The 19751-nt window shown below is 36.2% G+C and overlaps 2 protein-coding genes and 1 long non-coding RNA gene across 5 annotated transcripts in view; 2 read left to right on the top strand and 1 right to left on the bottom strand.

Annotated features, from left to right (window-relative positions):
- The first annotated feature begins 156 nt into the window (after positions 1–156).
- LOC309475154 (interferon-induced very large GTPase 1-like) lies at positions 157–5508 on the top strand. The gene is given in 2 exon segments (XM_082137791.1): positions 157–4676; positions 4679–5508. Coding segments are annotated over 2 exon segments (4515 nt in total). The 5' UTR covers positions 157–419; the 3' UTR covers positions 4937–5508.
- Positions 5509–7020: 1512 nt separating this feature from the next.
- LOC309475224 (uncharacterized protein) lies at positions 7021–17838 on the bottom strand. Of its 3 annotated transcripts, none has more exons than XM_082137949.1 (6): positions 17677–17838; positions 9878–9981; positions 8201–8524; positions 7988–8116; positions 7673–7774; positions 7021–7504 (listed from the first exon to the last, which is right to left on the bottom strand). In XM_082137949.1, the coding sequence occupies exons 2-6, from the start codon at positions 9900–9902 to the stop codon at positions 7497–7499; spliced, it is 588 nt and encodes a 195-aa protein (XP_081994075.1). In that variant the 5' UTR covers positions 9903–9981; positions 17677–17838; the 3' UTR covers positions 7021–7496. The 3 variants fall into 3 exon arrangements, with proteins under 3 accessions (XP_081994075.1, XP_081994074.1, XP_081994073.1); XM_082137948.1 differs by lacking the exon at positions 17677–17838 and adding an exon at positions 16526–16556; XM_082137947.1 differs by lacking the exon at positions 17677–17838 and having other exon boundaries at positions 9878–10047.
- LOC309475255 overlaps positions 15380–19751 on the top strand; it is a 239290-nt gene continuing 234918 nt past the window's right edge. The window contains exon 1 of the long non-coding RNA XR_014197583.1: positions 15380–15858. This is a non-coding gene — a long non-coding RNA (uncharacterized lncRNA). The remainder of the gene's footprint in view (positions 15859–19751) is intronic.

Here is a 19751-nt window from a genome sequence, read left to right as displayed (position 1 = left end):
TAATCTTAAATATATGATTTTGCACATTTTAACTGTCATGTGCACTACTTTCCAAAGACAGCTAATCATGTGCACAGTTTGCTAACGGGCATGAAGGTTTCTTTCCAACAATTACTGGTTGTACTAAAATCTAAAGGTTCATCTTTATTTCAGTTAATTGTAAATTGTTTTAAACGAACTGCCTTGTGCTGTATATTTCTCAGGGAGAGAAGCGATCAATAGATGCTGCAAGATTGGATCAAAAAGGAAATGGAAGGAGGGATAAAGTAGAGCATCTATTTCACAGGCTTCATCTTGCTAAAAGACATCCCTTTAAACTAAGAGCTGCAGATGTTCTTCAACTAACTAAACATTCATTAGAGTCTTGTGAGTCTTGTGCTGAGGAGGACCTGATTCAGACTTTCCTACAAAAACTGCTGATGATGAACTACAGAGCAAGATACATTAAAACTATTGATTCACAGGACGACAGACAACAAATAAACAATGACTTAATTGAAGATGAGGGTGATGCCGATATTTTCAAAGAAATATCTTTGTGTCCAGCAGAAACAAACAGAAGAGATGCTATTCACCCAATGGATGTTCAGATGGCTGCAATTTATTTTGCTGATAGTTTCCTAAAGCAGTTGATGGTGACTAAACTGTCTCAGTGTCAGTACGCTCTGCCTCTGCTTGTTCCGGATCCATTTACACAAGAGATTGAGTTTCCTCTCTGGACATTCAGACAAATCAACAAAAGCTGGAAAATGAAAGATACCAACAATGAAATCATCAGTAAAATCCAACCAGTCTGGAAGGCAAAAACAGCTATGGTGTCTTTCTTCAGGTTTGACTCATTGTCATCATCCAAATCTCAGCTGATGAACAGTCTGATCAATGAGAAACACAATACATTCTTCCATAGGAACTGTACAGGCGGCAGCAAAACCAGAGTACTGATGGATGGAGTGGTGGAGATCGCCTGGTACTGCCCTTCTGGGAAAGACACAGATAAATTTACTCAATGTGTTGCGTTCTGTAACCTTCACGGTGATGCAAGAGCCAACGAGAAACAGCTGCAGATCCTCACTGAAATGTCCTCTGTCAATGTTGTTATCCTACCACGACTTGACAAGAATGACAAGAATGCAGTTAAGATCCAAAACCTGTACAGGGACAGAAAGCCACTAATTTGTCTTCTTACTGAAGATGAATCTAGAGTATCTGAAATGAGGAAAGGAAAATACAAAATTGGACTAAATAAGAGAAATCAGTCAGATGTATCTGAAGAACTCATACAAGCTATAAATAAATGTCTCTCATTTTTTTCATCACAATCATCTTCTATTTTCAGTCTTGAAGATGTGTCCAAACACTCAGGTATCAGAGTAGATGAGGATCATGACAATGACTGCAGAAGAGGGAAAGAAGCAGCCCAGCAGTTGATGGGTTTACTGGAGAAAAAAGATCTGACAGAAATCAAAGAATTATTTCTGCCCTGTCAGGGGAAACTGTGGCATCAGTGGTGTGAAAAAAACAAAGAACTACATCGATCTCAGGGGAATGAAATAGACGTGGAAATAAAACAGAAACAAGAAATGAAGAAAATCCGTGAACAGCAGCATGTGCAGAACATTGGTGAGTTCATGAAGTTATTTATTACAGAAATGAATTCACAATCTCCATATGAGAAGACTTTTTTTCTGAAATGGCTCGCAATCCTCCTGGATGAATATACCTCAGCTGACCTTTCTGCTCTACATTATAAGTATGATGAAAAATGGTCAAAAGTCAGAGCTGAGCAACAGATGACCAATGAACATGCAGAACTTGATAGAATATCAAAAGAACTTCAAGCTGCAACCTTTGGCTTGGAGCACATCCTGAGAGAGATCGGTCAGATGTATGAATCATGTAAATCAGTGAATAAGAACAAGGAAGGCCTGCCATGTAATTTTACTTTCCTCCCGAGTCTTGCAGCAGAGATGATGATCTCTGGATTTCCTCTGGAGCTGATGGATGGAGATGCTGCTCATGTTCCTGTGGTCTGGGTTACTGCTGTTCTACATGAACTCATCAAGAAACTGGGAGACAAGAGAGTCTTTGTGCTGTCAGTTTTAGGGATTCAGAGCTCAGGGAAATCCACTATGCTGAACGCCATGTTTGGACTGCAGTTTGCCGTCAGCGCTGGCAGGTGCACCAGAGGAGCTTTCATGCAGCTGATCAGAGTGACAGAGGAGATGAAAGAACAGCTGAAATTTGACTATATTCTGGTTGTTAATACTGAGGGGCTTCGTGCTCTAGAACTGTCTGGAAGGTCAACAAGACATCAGGACAATGAAATGGCCACATTTGTTGTTGGTCTTGGTAATCTGACATTGATAAATGTCTTTGGAGAAAGTCCATCCGAGCTGCAGGACATTCTTCAGATCGTTGTTCAGGCTTTCATGAGGATGAAGAAGGTCAGACTGAATCCCAGCTGTATGTTTGTGCATCAGAACGTTTCAGACATCACAGCTGGAGAGAAGAACATGGAGGGAAGGAGGCGGCTGCAGGAGACGCTGGATGAGATGACAAAACTCGCTGCTAAAGATGAAGTCTGTGATGCAGAATGTTTCAGTGATGTCATCACTTTTGATATACAGAAGGATATAAAGTATTTTGGACAGCTCTGGGAAGGCAGCCCACCGATGGCACCACCAAACCCATCATACTGTGAAAACATCCAAGAGCTAAAGACAACGTTTTTTGGCCATGCCTCAAAATCAGATGGGTTAGAGTTGACATGCCTAAAAGATCGTATTAAGGATCTCTGGGAGGCTTTACTGAATGAACGATTTGTATTCAGCTTCAGAAATTCTCTGGAAATCGCAACATACCGAAAACTGGAGACAGAATACAGCAAGTGGTCCTGGAGTCTTCGCAGTGCCATGCTGGAAATAGAGAACAAACTCTACAACAACATAGAAAATGAAACCATTGATGAGGTGTCAGAAAGTGATCTTCACGGAAAACTAAAAGTGAAAAGTGGAGAAGTAGAAACATCAATGTCAGAATTTTTTGAGAAAGACAAAGATAAAGATATACTGATACAGTGGAAAGCATCATTTCACATCAAAATCCAAGACCTTCAGGAGAACATTGTGAGAGAAACAAAGAGGAAATTAAATGAGATTCTTCAGCAGCGAGGTATGAAGAAAAAGATTGATGCTCAGAAAACACGCCATGAAAATACTCTCTTGGAAAAGAGCAAAGAACTTGCAATAAAACTCAAAGACAAAGCAAATGATGAAACAATCCTGAAAAAAGAGTTTGATTCATTTTGGGAAGAGTGTGTTAACAAGATTAAGACAGAAACTCCTACAATCAAAAACATTGATGTGTTAAAAGACATGGAACAACTTCTCAGCAACTATGAAAGTTTCCCTGTAAACGCCTGGAAGAAGAGCAGGGATATTTTATCTATGAAGAGTTATTTATATTATGTACAGTTAAAGAAATGTAGCGGAATTGTACAACATGCTAAAAAAGCCTTCAGATCAGCTCAGCTAAAGTTTGGTAACATTGAAGTTGAAAACCAAATAAGAACTTTAGTCAATGACATTGCTCAACAAGCACACACAATGATCATGTCGTATAACATTGCAAAGATGGGCTACAACAAAACCTACATTCAAGAACTCGCAGATTATATCAAAGCCAGAGTAGAAGATTATGAGCAAGGCTCCAGGAAATATGTGTTCACGAAGGAATTTTACATGGATTTGGTCATTTCCATCTGTAAGAGAGAAAACAAGTTCATTACTGAGCAGCACAGAAAGTTCAGGGAAGCCAATGATGCTGTTTTCTACTTTGAAAAGAAGAGCAAAGAGTACTATAGTATTTTCCAGAAATACTGTCAGGGTGCAACATCAGCTGCCATTTTTGGTGAGATCATCTGTCAGAAACTGAAAGAGCCCATTCAAAAGAGTGTCTACAAAGACATTGCCGGAGATTTGACTAATGAAATTAAGACAAACTGTGAATCGTTAAATGGAAACAGATCTAAACTAGAGAAACACATCCTAAAGACTCTGGCCGAAGAGGAGGATTTTGACAAATACATTACCTACATTTACAATCCCAAAGATCACTTCAAGAGTTTCATCAGAGATGAAGTCAGTCGGTACATAATTGATAACTTCGGAGTCAGTGTTCGGCCCAAGATGAAGGAGAACATTAAACTCCTGCAGCAGAAGATCATGGCAGCGGCTCACAGAGCAACTACACTGGTCAACACGACCAGAGGAGATGTTCAGAAGTGGTTAGATTATTTCACACTGCAGCTCTCAGATGTGCTGATATTCTCTGTAAAGGACCTAAGGGGAGTTAGTCATGATGGTGTTGATGATTTCAAACTCCTGGAAGATGTGATAAGCAAAGAACTTGGTTCAGTATCATCTGAAATACAACGTAAATTCCGCACAGAGACATTTCCAGAAAATCTGGAACACAAGGACAGACCAGATGAGATTCTGATTGATCATCTCAGTCAGTGCTGCTGGGTTCAGTGTCCGTTCTGTGCAGCCACTTGCACCAACACTGTAGAAAACCATACCGGAGATCATAGTGTTCCTTTCCATCGAGTGGATGGACTCACTGGATGTTGTTACGAGGGAACAGAGTGTCTCAGTGCAGATTTTTGCACACAACATTAGTGAGAACTGGTAAAATGTTCTATACAGGTCAGTGGATTCCATGTAGAGCATACAGAAATGCAGGAAATGTTTATGCAGAGTGGAGCATCACCCCTGACTTCTCTGAGCTGCCATACTGGAAGTGGTTTGTGTGCAGATTTCAGAAAGATCTGGAAGAATACTTTGAGAAAACATTCCACAGGTGGGATGACATTTCATACGGATGGAGCCAATACTCAAAAGAGCAAGCTATCGAGAGTTTGGATGATTACATCTAATGACAAATGAAAATAAGTCATGTGTAGGTCTCTAATTCATTGACCACAGTTTGAAATGAGTTTCTGAAATTTAGTTTTTTCCTGTCTAAAATCTTCTGGGTTTTTTCTTCCTATAAATTACATTCAATATGACACAGTAGAAAGTAGTTCAGAAATAATTATGTTAGCTATTAAGCTATTATCGAATAAAAAAAAATAAAAAAAATGTATGTTTGTTAATTAATAAGAGATTAAAAGTATTGTATTTTATGAGTGAATAAAATATAGGTGGCTGACTGTATCTAATATTGTGTTCTCGTATTTAGAATATGGAAACTTCCTCAGGAAATTGATAAATATTTAAGGTGTACTGAGTATAACAGAAGCTAAGAACATTATTGAGTAAATGGTAACATAACTAAAATAATATCAGTTCATGTCTGCAGTGTGCACTGGGACGTTTGAAGAGTTTAATGACTTGATAAAGTGCCATCAGTGTATCTTCACTGAGAATTGTTCTAGAAATTTGTTCACTGCTGTATATTAATTTATATGTGCAAATTAACATAAATAAAATTAAATGATTTAATCAATAGTATTATTTAACTGTGATTTTTACACAATGTAGAAAATGTGTTGATTTGATGACTCTTATCGCTTACACCATTTATCTTGTTTAAAGGGGTGGTTGATTATGATTTCACTTTTCTATCTTTAGTTAGTGTGTAATGTTGCTGTTTGAGCATAAACAACATCTGCAAAGTTACAACGCTCAAAGTTCAAAGCAAAGGAAGATATTTGCTTTTAAAGACATTGTTTTTTAAGGACTACAACAAACGGCTGGTAGGGACTACACGACATTCCTCTTAGTGACATCACTAACCCTAAAATTTACATAAAAAGGGACACCAAATAACCTAATGATATAAGGAGTCCATACAATTTATAAATGTATGCACACCAAAGCAGACACGAAAAAAAAATAAAGACAGATCAAAACTTTTTAGAAATCACAGTGTATCGTTTGTGTACAGTGAACAGCAAAGAGTTTGCTTACAAAATTAATATATATATATACACGTTAATTTCCAAAGGGGTTTAGCGTCAGGGGCAGACAAGGCCAACATAACAAACAAAAACAATCTTTTGTTTAACCTCTACAATTCCTTTAAAAAAAAGAAGAAAAAAATACAATTTAAACTTACCTACCCCCCTAAACCAAAAACAATGTGAAAATGTATACAAAATAAAATGGCGTCAAACCCCCTATCTCCCTTAATTTGGCAAAAATATATACAAAAATATTTACAGGAGATGAATGTACAAGTACGTAGCAAACAATGCAAAACAGAATCCAATATCGTAGTCAAACAGGCGTGGGTCAGTTAACAAGGATAAACAGAGGTTCAAAATCACAAATCACAATCTCCAAATAATCACTCATAGCACAATCTCAAATAAACACTCACAATTTCTCTGATACGACACTCTAAACTAGACTAGATGATGATGATGATGATGATGCAAAACAATAGCGAAGTGGTTATGATCGACACTTCGTAACCAATGCAATGTCCACCTCCCTCAATGTCTGCGTTCTCTTAACCTCCCAATCTCTATCTTTCCCTCCCGCTATCTCTGTTCCACTTCTATGTAAAAGCATTTATTTCTTTTTTTGTAAAGCGGCCATGACAGTTGCAGTCCATTTACTGTTGGACGTTCACAGTGATATAACATTATCTAGTGTGAAGGTGATTTCCATGCATTAAAACACTTGTCAATCTCTAGGACATTAATGCAGACAAAGCAATGCTGCTGTTTCCACTTGAGGTTTAGACAACTGTGAGAACTGAGATACATAAACACATAAAGGCATTGGAAAATTCACAGTTGAACCACAGCTCTAGACAAAGGTGACAGACTCTGTTTATCACTGGTTGTGAACTGACCAAACTGGAACATGTTTCTGGTTTTGGTTTGTGCTTCAGTTGAGTTTAACCACATGTGTAGCCTGTATGTTTTATTCTGAAAACAAGAAGCCATAAAAAAATATAATAGTAATACATTATTATAATAAAAATGGTCCATTACTCATGCCAGACCATTTTTAAAGAAAAACTTTTTTTTTTTTTCATTTAATTTATTGTTCACTATAATCACATTATCTACATTTTTATTTACATTATATTCTGACTGAATTAACAAATAAACATCAAAATGAACGAAAGACCCTTTATCAATGAATCTGACAATGATGCTTAATGTGTGATTGAGTTCATTAAGTCATAAACTCCTAATATTAATATTCCCAGCCAATAGAAACGTTCAATAGCCAAGACTTTAAGGTTTGTGCACATAAAGAAACAGACTTTATAATAAATGTTCAACTATTTTCTTGGTGTAAAAGTAAAAACCAACCCCAGTCTCTCTAATCCTCCTGATATTACACTGTAAAACTATATATTCTTGACATGAAGCACACAATGTGAAGCACATGATATTTTATGAACATGTCTTATAGTCACACGTACAGTTGCTGCATTTGGATGCTGAATATTTTATGCAGCTCATAAATTCCCTCTCAGCATCCTGAAAACAATATTGAGAAAAACAATATTAGCATTTCAGCTGCAGTTCAACTCAAACGAATCCAAACAAAAGGATACTTTAGTTTTTTTGGAATAAAAGGTCATCATCTTACACAAGATTTACAGTCATTCATTTTAGTATTAATGTGAATGATTTCATATAATGTACCTGACTGGTTTGGGTCCTGAGGCTGATACATAACTTTTGTCAGCAGTAAATCAGCATTATAAACGTGTTTTTCCAGCCGTTCTGTTTTTCTAACTGCAAAAGCTAAAAATGAAACAGTGAATTCAGATTAAAAATCCTTAAATTGTAACAGTATATATGGAGACACAAACAAAATAATAGTCAAAAAACGAATTAATAGAAAAATCTTCACCTGCCTATTGGAGAAGAGCATCATCTTTGTATTGTTACACACGGCATCACACACTAATATATTTAATTTCCTGATGTAGTTTTTCTTAAAGAAGAGTCACTCACCGATCAGCACAATGAGCAGAAGCCCGTTCATCAGTCCAGATATGATGATCATAATCTGCCATTGTGTCTGATTCTGATTAATAAACTCCACCGCTGTATGATTGTGACACTCAGTTCGTGGAGTTGATTCTGGAAAGAAAGAAAAAAGTGAATGAAGTAAATGACACATGTAAGCATCAATGTCTTGATCACTGAAAGAGTAAATGAACTCACCGGTGAAGTGCAGTCTGGTGCTGTTGCTGAGTTTTGGAGGAGTGCCTGTGTTCATACAGTAATAAACTCCTAATTCATCAGCGGTCACATTATTAATAAACAGACGATGTTTAAATTGCACTGAATATTTCTTTCTGAATATATTATTTGAGTAAAAAGGTGATATTGGTGTTGGGAATGACCGTAGAATCAGTGTTGGAGGATCTGGTGTTTTCAGTAAAATCCAATAAACCTCATTTTCATCAAGATCACAGTTTATGGTCACATTTGATTCTGAATCAGTGAGTTGATCTGAGACTGCAGCTCGACAACAGATTAACACATCTATAAGATAAAAACATGCATCACAATTAAGATTGCTCGCTTATAACGGTGAAGTCATAACATAATGAAACAGCTGCAAGATTAATAATAATCATATGTACACTGCCGTTCAAAAGTTTTGGATAGGTATGATTTTTTATGTTTTAAGAAGTCTCTTTTGCTCATCATGACTGCAGATTTGATTATTTATTTATTTTTTACAGAAAAAAAAAGTAATGTTAAATATTATGCCAAATTAAAATACTGTAACTGTTTTTTATTTGAACTATTTTCAAATGTAATTTATTCCTGTGATCAAAGTTGAATTTTCAGCATCATTACTCCAGTCTTCAGTGTCACATGATCCTTCAGAAATCATTTTAATATGATGATTTGATGCTCAAGAAACATTTCTCATTATTATCAATGTTGAAAACAGTTATTTACATTTTTATTTCAGGATTCTTTGATGAATAGAAAGTTCAAAAGAACAGCATTTATTTAAAATATAATCTTTTGTAACATTATAAATGTCTTTACGGTCACTTTTGATCAATTTAATTAATCCTTGATGAATAAAAGTATTGATTTATTTTTTTTCTTAAAAATAAACTTAAAAAAAAAGAATTACTGACCTCAAACTTTTGAACGGTAGTCTTTAATGTTACAAAAGATTTCCATTTCAGATAAAGGTTGTTCTTTTTAACTTTCTATTCATCAAAGAGTCCTGAAATAAAAATGTAAATAACTGTTTTTAACATTGATAATAATGAGAAATGTTTCTTGATCATCAAATCATCATATTAGAATGATTTCTGAAGGATCATGTGACACTGAAGACTGGAGTAATGATGCTGAAAATTCAGCTTTGATCACAGGGATAAACTACACTTTACTATTATTCACATAGAAAACAGCTGTTTTAAATTATAATAATATTTCACAATATTGCTGTTTTCATTTTATCAAATAAATGCACACTGCAAAAAAATGCTTTTCTTACTTAGTATTTTTGTCTGGTTTCCAGTCCAAATATCAACAAATTCTTAAATCAAGATGCATTTACTAGATAAGTAAAATTAGATAAGATATTATGTCTTGTTTTCTGGGGAAATAAATCAAAATTACGTGAGTAAAACAAGCAAAATTATCTGTCCATGGGGTAAGAAAAATTATCTTAATTCAAACAGAAACAAGATTATTTTTCTTACCCCAGATAGTTTTGCTTGTTTTAAGCAAAAACTAACTTAATTTTGATTTATATTAATAAATCACTTAATTTTGATAAAAAAAATAAAATAAAAAAGCCGATACAAAACTTTTGAATGGTAGTGTAAGAAATATCATGTAAGAAATATCATGTAATAAACTCACAGAGCTGAAGCTGAATGATCTTCATGTTGTTATTGTCGTGATTAAAACACTTCAATATTAATCGGTTCCTCCACACAGAAGTTCAGATGAAGTTTACTGCAGATCTGAAGCAAAGACAGACACAAATCCGACACAGTTTAGATCGAGATCGAGTTCTCTCAACATATAAATTCATTCGGTTCACATGACGTCACTGTAGCGTTGCGCCGCCATCTTTACGACCGACGGTCTCAGTAATGCCTGCAATATGTTGTGCAGTTGGCTGCAACAACAGCCGAAAGAGGAACCCTGAACTGGTATTTTATTCTATACCAAAAGAAAAGTATAGAAGAGAGAATCATTTATTTAAAAGACTTGAAGTCTCATGTTGGTTTGTGGTTAATTATATTTCCATTATACTCTCTGTAAGAGCCATTATGCTCTATTTTAAATGTCTGTTGTAGTTCCACTGGAGAACACTGGGTGGAGTATGGGTTTAGGGTATATATTTAATCAGAGAGCAAGAGAGGGCAGGTGTAATGGGGAAGCAAACGATTTTTGACCGTGAGGATCATGAATCATGTAAAAACATGCTAACTGTTGATTACAAAGTGTTTGAGCATCAGAACTGAGCCAGAATAAAGAAGACAAATGCAGTATTGGACTGGAAGTGTATTTGTTTGGAACCACGCGTCAGATAGCCCTACAAACACCTCTAAGGGACAAGATGGTAAATTGTCGCTACACTCTCAATGCCCAACATTATACAGACAGATATCGACAGATAATGTTTTTTCTTCATTTTATTTGTTGGATCTGTTTAAATGTTAAATCCCTTTATCATGGTAAGTTTGTAAGATTTGGGGTTGTTTTGAATATATGTCTGTCTGTCTGTTAGCTACCTAAATCTAATAAATAGTTTTCTGAAGTTCATATATTGCCTTCGTCACATGCGCTTTAGATGTTATTTTGTGTAAGTAACGTTAGCTCTGCAGACGATGCATAATCTCAGCCTTAAAATGCATATTAAAGGACTAGTTCTTCCAAAAATTATAATTCTGCCGTCATTTACTCACCTTCATGTGCAAATCCTTACGTTTACTTTCAGTGGAAGACAAGGGGACATTTTTGAATATGTAGCCTAATGGAGATGTAATGAAAGTGAATGAGTAACGTTAGCCTACTGGGGGCTGTCACGCAAAAAATAATAATAATAAAAGACAAAAAAACATCACAAAAGTATTATAAAAGTGATCTAATACGACTCGTCCGTTATATTAATATCGTTATTTATTCATATGATAGCTTTATGTGACGAACAAACTGCAATTTAAGTTGTTATATTATAATCACTGATGAGCTTTACCCAGGGCTTAATTTGAGCCGGAACACGCCGGAACATGTTCCGTCACCTCCGACATTGGATCCGGAAATTTTTTTATTGGATCCGGCACCTCCTGTGTCACTATGGAAAATGAATTGCCTAAATGAAAAAAATCGAATTACTGTTTGTGTAGTGTTCAATGTTGTTATTTGTCTGGTTAGTCTTTATTCCCGAATCCCCATTGAAATTCTACAAAAATCTTGTGTTTGTATTTTCGATGCGTTTTGAGGTGAATTTTCAGGGTAAGACATGACTTGCGCGCTTGTTGTGCTAGTTGAGATTGCTGTTAGCCTCGATCGTTTCACTCAGGGGAAAAATGTCAAAAAGACAGCAAAGTTTGCTTAACTTTTTCAAATACGCTGGCCAGTCAGATCCCAAACAAGCAAAAATCATTTACGCTGATCAAGAATGTGGAGACCACGGTGGACACAGCAGAAGTATCGACATAATATCTCGTTATTTCGACATAATAAGGGGACATTCTAATCTGCATTAAGCCACATTAAGCGTTCTTATAATGGTTTTCTATGGGAGGAAAATGCTTAACGTGTAATTGCGTTCATATTCTGGGCTCATCTGATTTTTTGTAGCCTACATAGCATAGCCTACTTTGTTATGATTTTAGTATCATAATGATTAATAAATGTACGCACAATTATCCGTGAACTTGATTTGAACAAATGCCTTTCAACTTGTGTGTGCAAAATTCAGAATTAAATGAATGTGCAGCAATTTGTACAAATAGAGAGTCTGTAAGCCTATAGGCTACTGTTGTAGCCATTACATAAGCGCATTTAGTTTCATATTTGTTAAATCACCTACACTTCCGGTGGCGCTGCTCAGCTGGCGACACGGACACGTGCACTGTTCGTTTGTTCGTGTTGAGTTTGATTTTAATTTTTAACGGCTTGTGTTAAAGTGATTGATCATAATGAAGACGTTTTTGGTACAATTCCTATTACTGACTTTGATTGGAGGAAGGATCCTTGCTCTGAATCGTGTGTCATCTGCACACTTTGTCGCTGTACCATCTGTGTGCTATACCAGAGCAGAATTGCTCCTTCTGAGGCCTGAAAGAACATCGCCTCCCACGGATCTACCTGTTGACTTCAGGAGGAAGAGCGCATTTTCAGCGCGACCCAGGAAAAGAGGGAAGAGAGGAGGAGTTCGTCTCCGTCTTCGGAACCGTGGTGATAAACCTCCTCTTCCGTCTGTGATTTTAAGCAATGTGCGGTCCTTAAAGAACAAAATTGAGGAGCTACGCGCGATCACAAGGATATGGCACGAGTATCGCGAGTCCTGCTTGATGGTGTTCACGGAGACATGGCTTCATCGGGATATCCCTTGCTCTTTGGTCGAACTGGATGGGTTTTCGCTTGTCCGTGCAGACAGGGATGGAAACTCGGGCAAATCAAGAGGCGGCGGTGTCTGTATATACGTCAAGGACAAATGGTGCGGCCAGCATACGGTGAGAGAAACTGTGTGCAATCCCGATGTGGAATTACTATGTTTATCATTAAGGCCTTTTTATCTACCGCGTGAATTTGGAAACATCATTATTTGTGCGGTGTATGTTCCACCAAGCGGGAATGCCGCTAACGCGGCCAGGTGTATAAGTGACTGTGTCAACGAACAATTAAGGCGCACTCCAGCGGCTCCAATTTTTATTCTTGGAGACTTTAATCAGTGTAGACTGGAGCTTATGCTGCCGGGATATGAACAATATATTAAGTGCTTCACGAGAGGTAAAAAGATTTTGGACAAATGTTACGGAAACGTTAAGGATGCATATGTTGCTAAGGCCAAACCTCCTCTATCTAATTGTGATCATAACACTGTTCATTTGATTCCAACTTATAAAACTCTTTTAAAAAGTGCTAAGCCACACACAAAGACAATCTCGGTTTGGTCGGAGGATAGTATTGAGACCTTAAAAGGCTGCTTTGATTCCACGGATTGGGATCTTTTTCACGAGATGGACATTGAGACGGCCACAGAATCCATAACGGACTATATACATTTTTGTGTGGACTCAATTGTGGAGAAGAAAACTGTGACGGTATTTCCAAATAACAAAAGTTTTATAACAAAGGAAGTTAAGGAATGTTTGAATAGGAAGAAGTTGGCATTTATAAATCATGACAAAATTAAATTAAAAATAGTCCAAAAGGAATTGAATATATTACTGAAGGGGGCGAGGAAAAAATATAGAGATACATTAGAAGATAATTTTGCTATAGGGAATTCAAAAAAACTGTGGGATGCAATGAAAGTTGTAACAAATATGGCACCACCTCACAAAACTTTTATAACTAATGATGACGAACAAAGGGCAAATGATTTAAATGACTTTTTTCTTAGGTTTGAGTCACCAGCTGATTATACGGGTGTTTTGGACAACGTAATATGTGAACCGGGTCAGAGGTTAGTGGTTGACCCACAGGTGGTCAGTACTATATTTAGAGGTGTATGCTCTAAAAAATCTATGGGTCCGGATAAAATTTCGGCCTTTCTGCTAAAAACTTGTGCTATGGAGTTATCCAAGGCATTCTGCCCCATTTTCCAAAAATCTTTGGACTCGCATACTATTCCATCTCTATGGAAAAAATCCATTGTTATACCAGTTCCTAAGAAACAGAACTCACTGGAGAATTGTGATTTTAGACCAGTGGCCCTCACATCTCATGTTATGAAGTGTTTTGAGCGATTTGTTTTAATGGGGTTAAAGGATCAAGTCAAACCATTACTTGACCCACTTCAATTCGCATATAGGGAGAGGCGTGGTACTGAAGACGCCATTAACTACATCTCTCATTTGGTCAGTAGTCACTTAGAAGCCAGTAAATCATATGCCCGTTTACTTTTTATTGATTTTAGTTCAGCGTTTAATACCTTAAATCCCATGTTGCTGACAACAAAGTTAAAAGAGCTTAAGATAAATCCATACTGTATTAAGTGGCTCTATTCCTTTCTGAACAACCGTACACAACAGGTGAGAGTCAACAACTCGTATTCTGAGGTTAAAATTACGAACACGGGAGCCCCGCAGAGATGTGTCTGCTCGCCAATTTTATTTACACTATACACCAATGATTGCGTAGCACGTCAAGACAATACTTTTTTTATCAAATTTTCTGATGATACTGCAATTTTAAGTTTATTAAATGGGAAAGACAATGTTTCTCATTATTTCTCTGAGGTGGAGAGATTTGTAGGTTGGTGTGACAATAACTCCTTAATACTAAATGGAACTAAGACGGTTGAGATGATTTTTGATCCTAGAAGTGTAGAGGACCATAGTCCGGTAATGATACACGGCAATATCATCGCACAGGTCCCTTCATATAAGTACTTGGGAGTTTTTATAGATAATTCACTATGCTGGTCTTTTCATGTCAATAATCTTTGTTCCAGGCTACAGCAGAGACTATACTTTCTACGCAGGTTAAAAGTGTTTGGAGTGAACCAGAGAATCATGAATTTGTTTTATCAGTCTATTTTCGAGAGCTTGATTAGATATGGTATTACTGCATGGTATGGTAATCTCTCTGTCCAACTAAAATCAAGATTAGGACGTTTGGTGCACACCGCCTTTAAAATTATAGGGGGTGAGGAGAGACGATCACCACAAGAGTTGTTCGATGTTTCAATTTTAAACCATGCCAGGAACATTGTTGGAGACGATACTCATATCCTGAATGCCAACTTTAAATTATTACCATCAGGAAGGAGGTATAGGGTCTTGATGTGCAGGTCTAATCGACTGAAAAATTCTTTTGTTCCTACTGCAATCAAAGTGTTAAACAGATAAAATATTATGAATTGCCATTGTGTCTTCTATGTATCTAACTTCACTTACCTGCTATTTATCTTAATGTATGTTGTATTGTATGTATTGATTGTCATTATGTTTTACATATTTAATTTTACTTATTTCTATTAGTTTTTAATGTATGTTGTTGTATGTATGGACTTTGCACGTTGTCCAAGACAAATTTCCCAGCAATGGGACGAATAAAGTATAAAGTAAAAAAGTAAAGTAAAGTATTTGTTAAAATATTACAATGGGGTTTTTTTTCCCCAATTATGTTGATTTATGAAAAGTGAACAGCATGAGTAAGGATGCGCAATATATCGAGAGACATGGAGCGGGTCAGACATGATTTTGACCACTTCATTAAGTTTTGTTTTGTAGAAAGCCTTTTTTTAAAGTTAATTTCGTTTTGTATAAATTGTATCTTAATTTCAATAAAATTTTCATCAACCAATTGCCTGGATTTAATGAATAAGAAGCAAATATAACAGACAATATAATCATGGAGGCGCCCACGCGGTCTCTTGCATTGCACGTTAACCGGTGCGCATCTCATCCTAACTTAACGAAACTCAGTGTATGCCTCACACAGACATGAGAAATACATCAAATACACAAAGCTTGAAATGTCTTTAAACGAAATAATTCAAAAAGAAAAAGGCTTGGCTACTCTCTGATTATGTAACCCATTATGTGCATTTCTCTCTATAGGCACGTTCACTACGGAGATGGCGATCGTCAACTTCATCTTTGCAGTCGACACTGTCAGAAAACACTAGTTTATTAATAAAAATCAATGCACGCGTCACCGGATTTACAAATGCACATCTTGCTTGTTACACGCACACATTATGTCGAAATAACGAGATATTATGTTGAAATAACATTATTATTAATAATAGCCTACTTCTTTTAGAATATTTGATTGAATGCTGAATGTTGCGCTTGTTCAATTTAATAAAATTTTATAAAATGAAAACTTTAATTGTGATCATTAAAATAATCGAATATTAAATATTTAGTGGCCAAGTTTTGCGCAGCTCCCCCTGTCAATGATCTAGCACCCCCTCAGCACATGAGTTAAAAACTATCTGGCGCCGCCCCTGCAGAGAAGCTACGTAGACATTGTAATTTTTTTTTTGTTCCGTTACCTCCAAACCCCGTTTTGAGTCGCTCTATGACTTAAGTATTTCTATATCATGAAAGGCCAGTTGGGGCAAGCCTGGGGCAGATAATAATGGACTAAAGAAAACGGGGGGTAACAAATAAGGATCGGAGCCTAAAATTGAAATTTTCTCCAGGTATCTCTGTCTCTCTCTCATTCAAATGGGCAGTTTGGGCGGCCATACCGGGCGAGTCGGTGGTAAATATGGCGGCGTTCTATTTGTAGTGACGTAGGTGGCATCTATGAATACAATAAATGAGCGAATGATGAACGTGTGCTAATGAAAGTGTGATGTTATCAGCGAACATAAAAAATAGAGAGAGTCAACGAGTGACAGTTGCCATCCAGCGGTGAAACTGAGTGGGAAACTTCTATTCAGCGCCTCTAGAGGACAGCAGAGGAACTGCAGCTCTCCTGTAGATAATGCTGGTTTACTGGTTTGACCCCATAGACACTGGTGTTAAACTTTCTTTTGTAGTATTTCAAAAATGTATATTCTTTAAATTTTCAAATTGCACTTCAAATGACACAAATCAAGCTTGGAAGAATTATTTTCAAAATGATATAAATAACTGCAATCATGAGTTCATCTCTGACTTTCCCTCTCGTCTGTGTGGTCGAGGTTTGTGTTTCCGCTCTCAGTTCGAGATGTGTGAATGATCACATATATTTTATATTTAAATAAATGTGTTTTTCTTTCTCTCATAGATCTGTTCATGTTGTATCAAGCCACAGAGAGTCTAACAAACATACCAGTAACTTTAGGATCTGATGTGATTATAACCTGTGATCTTGATATAGAGGAGATTTACTGGTACAAACTGAAATTACCGGATCCTCCAGTGTTGATCTTACGCACTTATGATAGAACATATGAAAAAGCTGAATATGAAAACAGCAGCTTTAAACACAAATACTCAGTGAAAACTAATAGTCGTCTGTTCATCAAAAATATCACCATTGATGAATTAGGAGTTTATTATTGTGTGAAAACTAGTGAACCACTAAAATTCAACAACGGCACCAAAATCTACATCAGCGGTGAGTTATTTTCTTACTGTGATGTTCAATGTTGTAATTTAAAATTACTTGTTATTTTAGAATTTATTATTATACATACTATATTACATATAGAAGTATAAAAATGTTTTAATACTTGGTTTATTGTTTTATTGGTCCGTGTATCTTTTGGTCATTTGATTTCCTGTTTGGAATGGAATAACGAGAAATGAAAACCAGCTCGTTTATTCGTTTTTTAGTTTAGTTTAAAGAACGAAAAAAAGTCTCCGCAGCTTGACAGCATATAAGTAAATCTGCAGGAAATAAACAATCATACACATATAAAAACATTAGGAGTATTCTTGAAAATGAAATGATTAGGCTGTTAAAACATCAGAAATATACAGTGACATGATTACAAAGTATATAAAAAGATATTTATAATGTGTAATACTCACAGAGTGGAAGTTGCATAATCCTCATTTTGTTATAACAACTGGCCGAGCAATTCATGATGCAGTCTTGTTTGTTTCACACCTCTTTGGAGATTTACCTCAGACTAAGAGCTTCATCTTACCCCCATCAAGAGGAAGTTAAAGTTAAGTTTAGACTGATCACAAGTGCAGTCTTTTATTCTATACGTTCATACACTTAGATAATGCCTTGCTAAAAGTATGAATCTCATGTGTAATAACAATAATAAACTTTATTTTATATAGCGCCTTAAAAGCAGCTTCTCAAGGCACTTTACATAATAAAATAAATACAGAGAAAAAAATATATATACAAAGATAGAAATACAAAGCGTAAAAAAAAAAAAAAAAAGGAACCCACTGGAATACAAAATAATTAAAACCACCAAGAAAAAGTTAACCTAACCAGCTTGAGAGGAGCAGAAATGACGCTTGGGAATTTATATAGTTAGGAGCGCTGACAGATACTGAGGGGCAAGACCATGCAGTGCCTGATGTGAGCAGAAGGATTTTAAAATCCTGGACCTGACCCGGAGCCAATTCAGTATTTGAGTGATGTGTTCATTTCTCCTGACTCCAGTCAAGATCCTAGCAGCAGAATTTTGCACGAATCAAGCGTGCAAGTGGTGGCTTTCATATGTGACACCTCCCTAGTAAGCAATTTGAGGAAAAAATAGTAAAAGATATTGGTTTTATTGTTTCTGTTCCCTGCATGTGTCTGTTGACTTAGGGTACGTTTACACGACAACAATGTACTAAAAACTGAAAAGTTTTTGCTTTGCTTTTTTTTTTGCGCATAGACGAAAACATTGTAAAAATGATCCCGTTCACAAGGATCCACGAAAATGACTAAAAAAGCTGAATTTTTCATGCCAGGCCAGTAGATGGCGATGTCACTTTGTAAAGAAACACTACGCGCCTATTCATGGATTTCATCCGGTCCCTTTCCACAGGTGTATTAATCAAGCACAATGCAGTCTGCATTCATAATCTAGGTGCTTGATTTTATACACCTGTGGAAAGGGACCGGATGAAACCCATGAATAGACTGAACAGGTAATACACATGCGTATGACATCAACACTTTCACAAATTCAGGTTTTTGTAAATAACACCGTTACACGAAGGCGATAATGGTATCGTTTTCAAAACACTGCACTTTGAAACCAGTTTTCAAAAGCTTGCGTTTTCTTAGGCCCCCAAAACGCTGTTGTCATGCAAATGAACGGCCAAAACACATAAAAAGTTTTCCGTTTTAAGTTTTAAATGGTGTCATGTAAACGGCCCCCTAGTTTCCTCATTGAACTTCACACTTGAACTTACATTAGCGTGATAAAAACTACCTAAAATGACAGAAACCATATTTGGAAAAAAAAATATTATTTAAAAATGTAGTTTGTCATGATAAACTAAACTAACTGTTAGGCCCCAAAAGTTATTTTTTTACTCTTAGGTTTCAACAGGATTATATACAGATAAATAACACATAACATACCAAACTATTTAAGCAAACATTCTACAGTCAAACTTATTAATAGTCACAGCTAAAAAATACTGCACATACATAGGGGAGCGCGGGGCACAACGTAACGCGGGGCTAGTTGTAACACACTTGTTTTAAATACTTCCACACATGCTTGGATGACGAAACTTGGTGTATTTACTAGTTGCCATATCAACACTATATAGAGAAAAAATTGCGCCAAAATTAAAATGCGACATTTATTAAACCATAGCAAAAGTAAATTTCTTACTTAAGTTAATTTTTCATCTCTATTTTTTGTGTTTATTTAAAATAAGACAAATCTGATATTATTTTAGTCTCCAAGATGTTATTTAACAGTTGATATAGTTCTTTAATGCTTCGCTAACTAGCAGAAGACACTAGCAGGGTTTAAATCCCAGTTGTGCAGGCGGGGGCATGTTATAACACTGCGTTACAATGTGCCCCTATTAGAAATATGCTATTATATTCTATACTTTTATTAATTTTATTGAGAAAACGTGAGAAAAAGGTGAATAAAGACTGAGAGTCAATGTTCAGAAATGACTAATTATTT

Source organism: Leuciscus leuciscus (genome assembly GCF_965113295.1).
Source record: "Leuciscus leuciscus genome assembly, chromosome: 15".
Lineage (NCBI taxonomy): Eukaryota > Metazoa > Chordata > Actinopteri > Cypriniformes > Leuciscidae > Leuciscus > Leuciscus leuciscus.
Note: the sequence above shows the minus strand (reverse complement) of the source record. Positions and strands in the feature narration are given on the sequence as shown.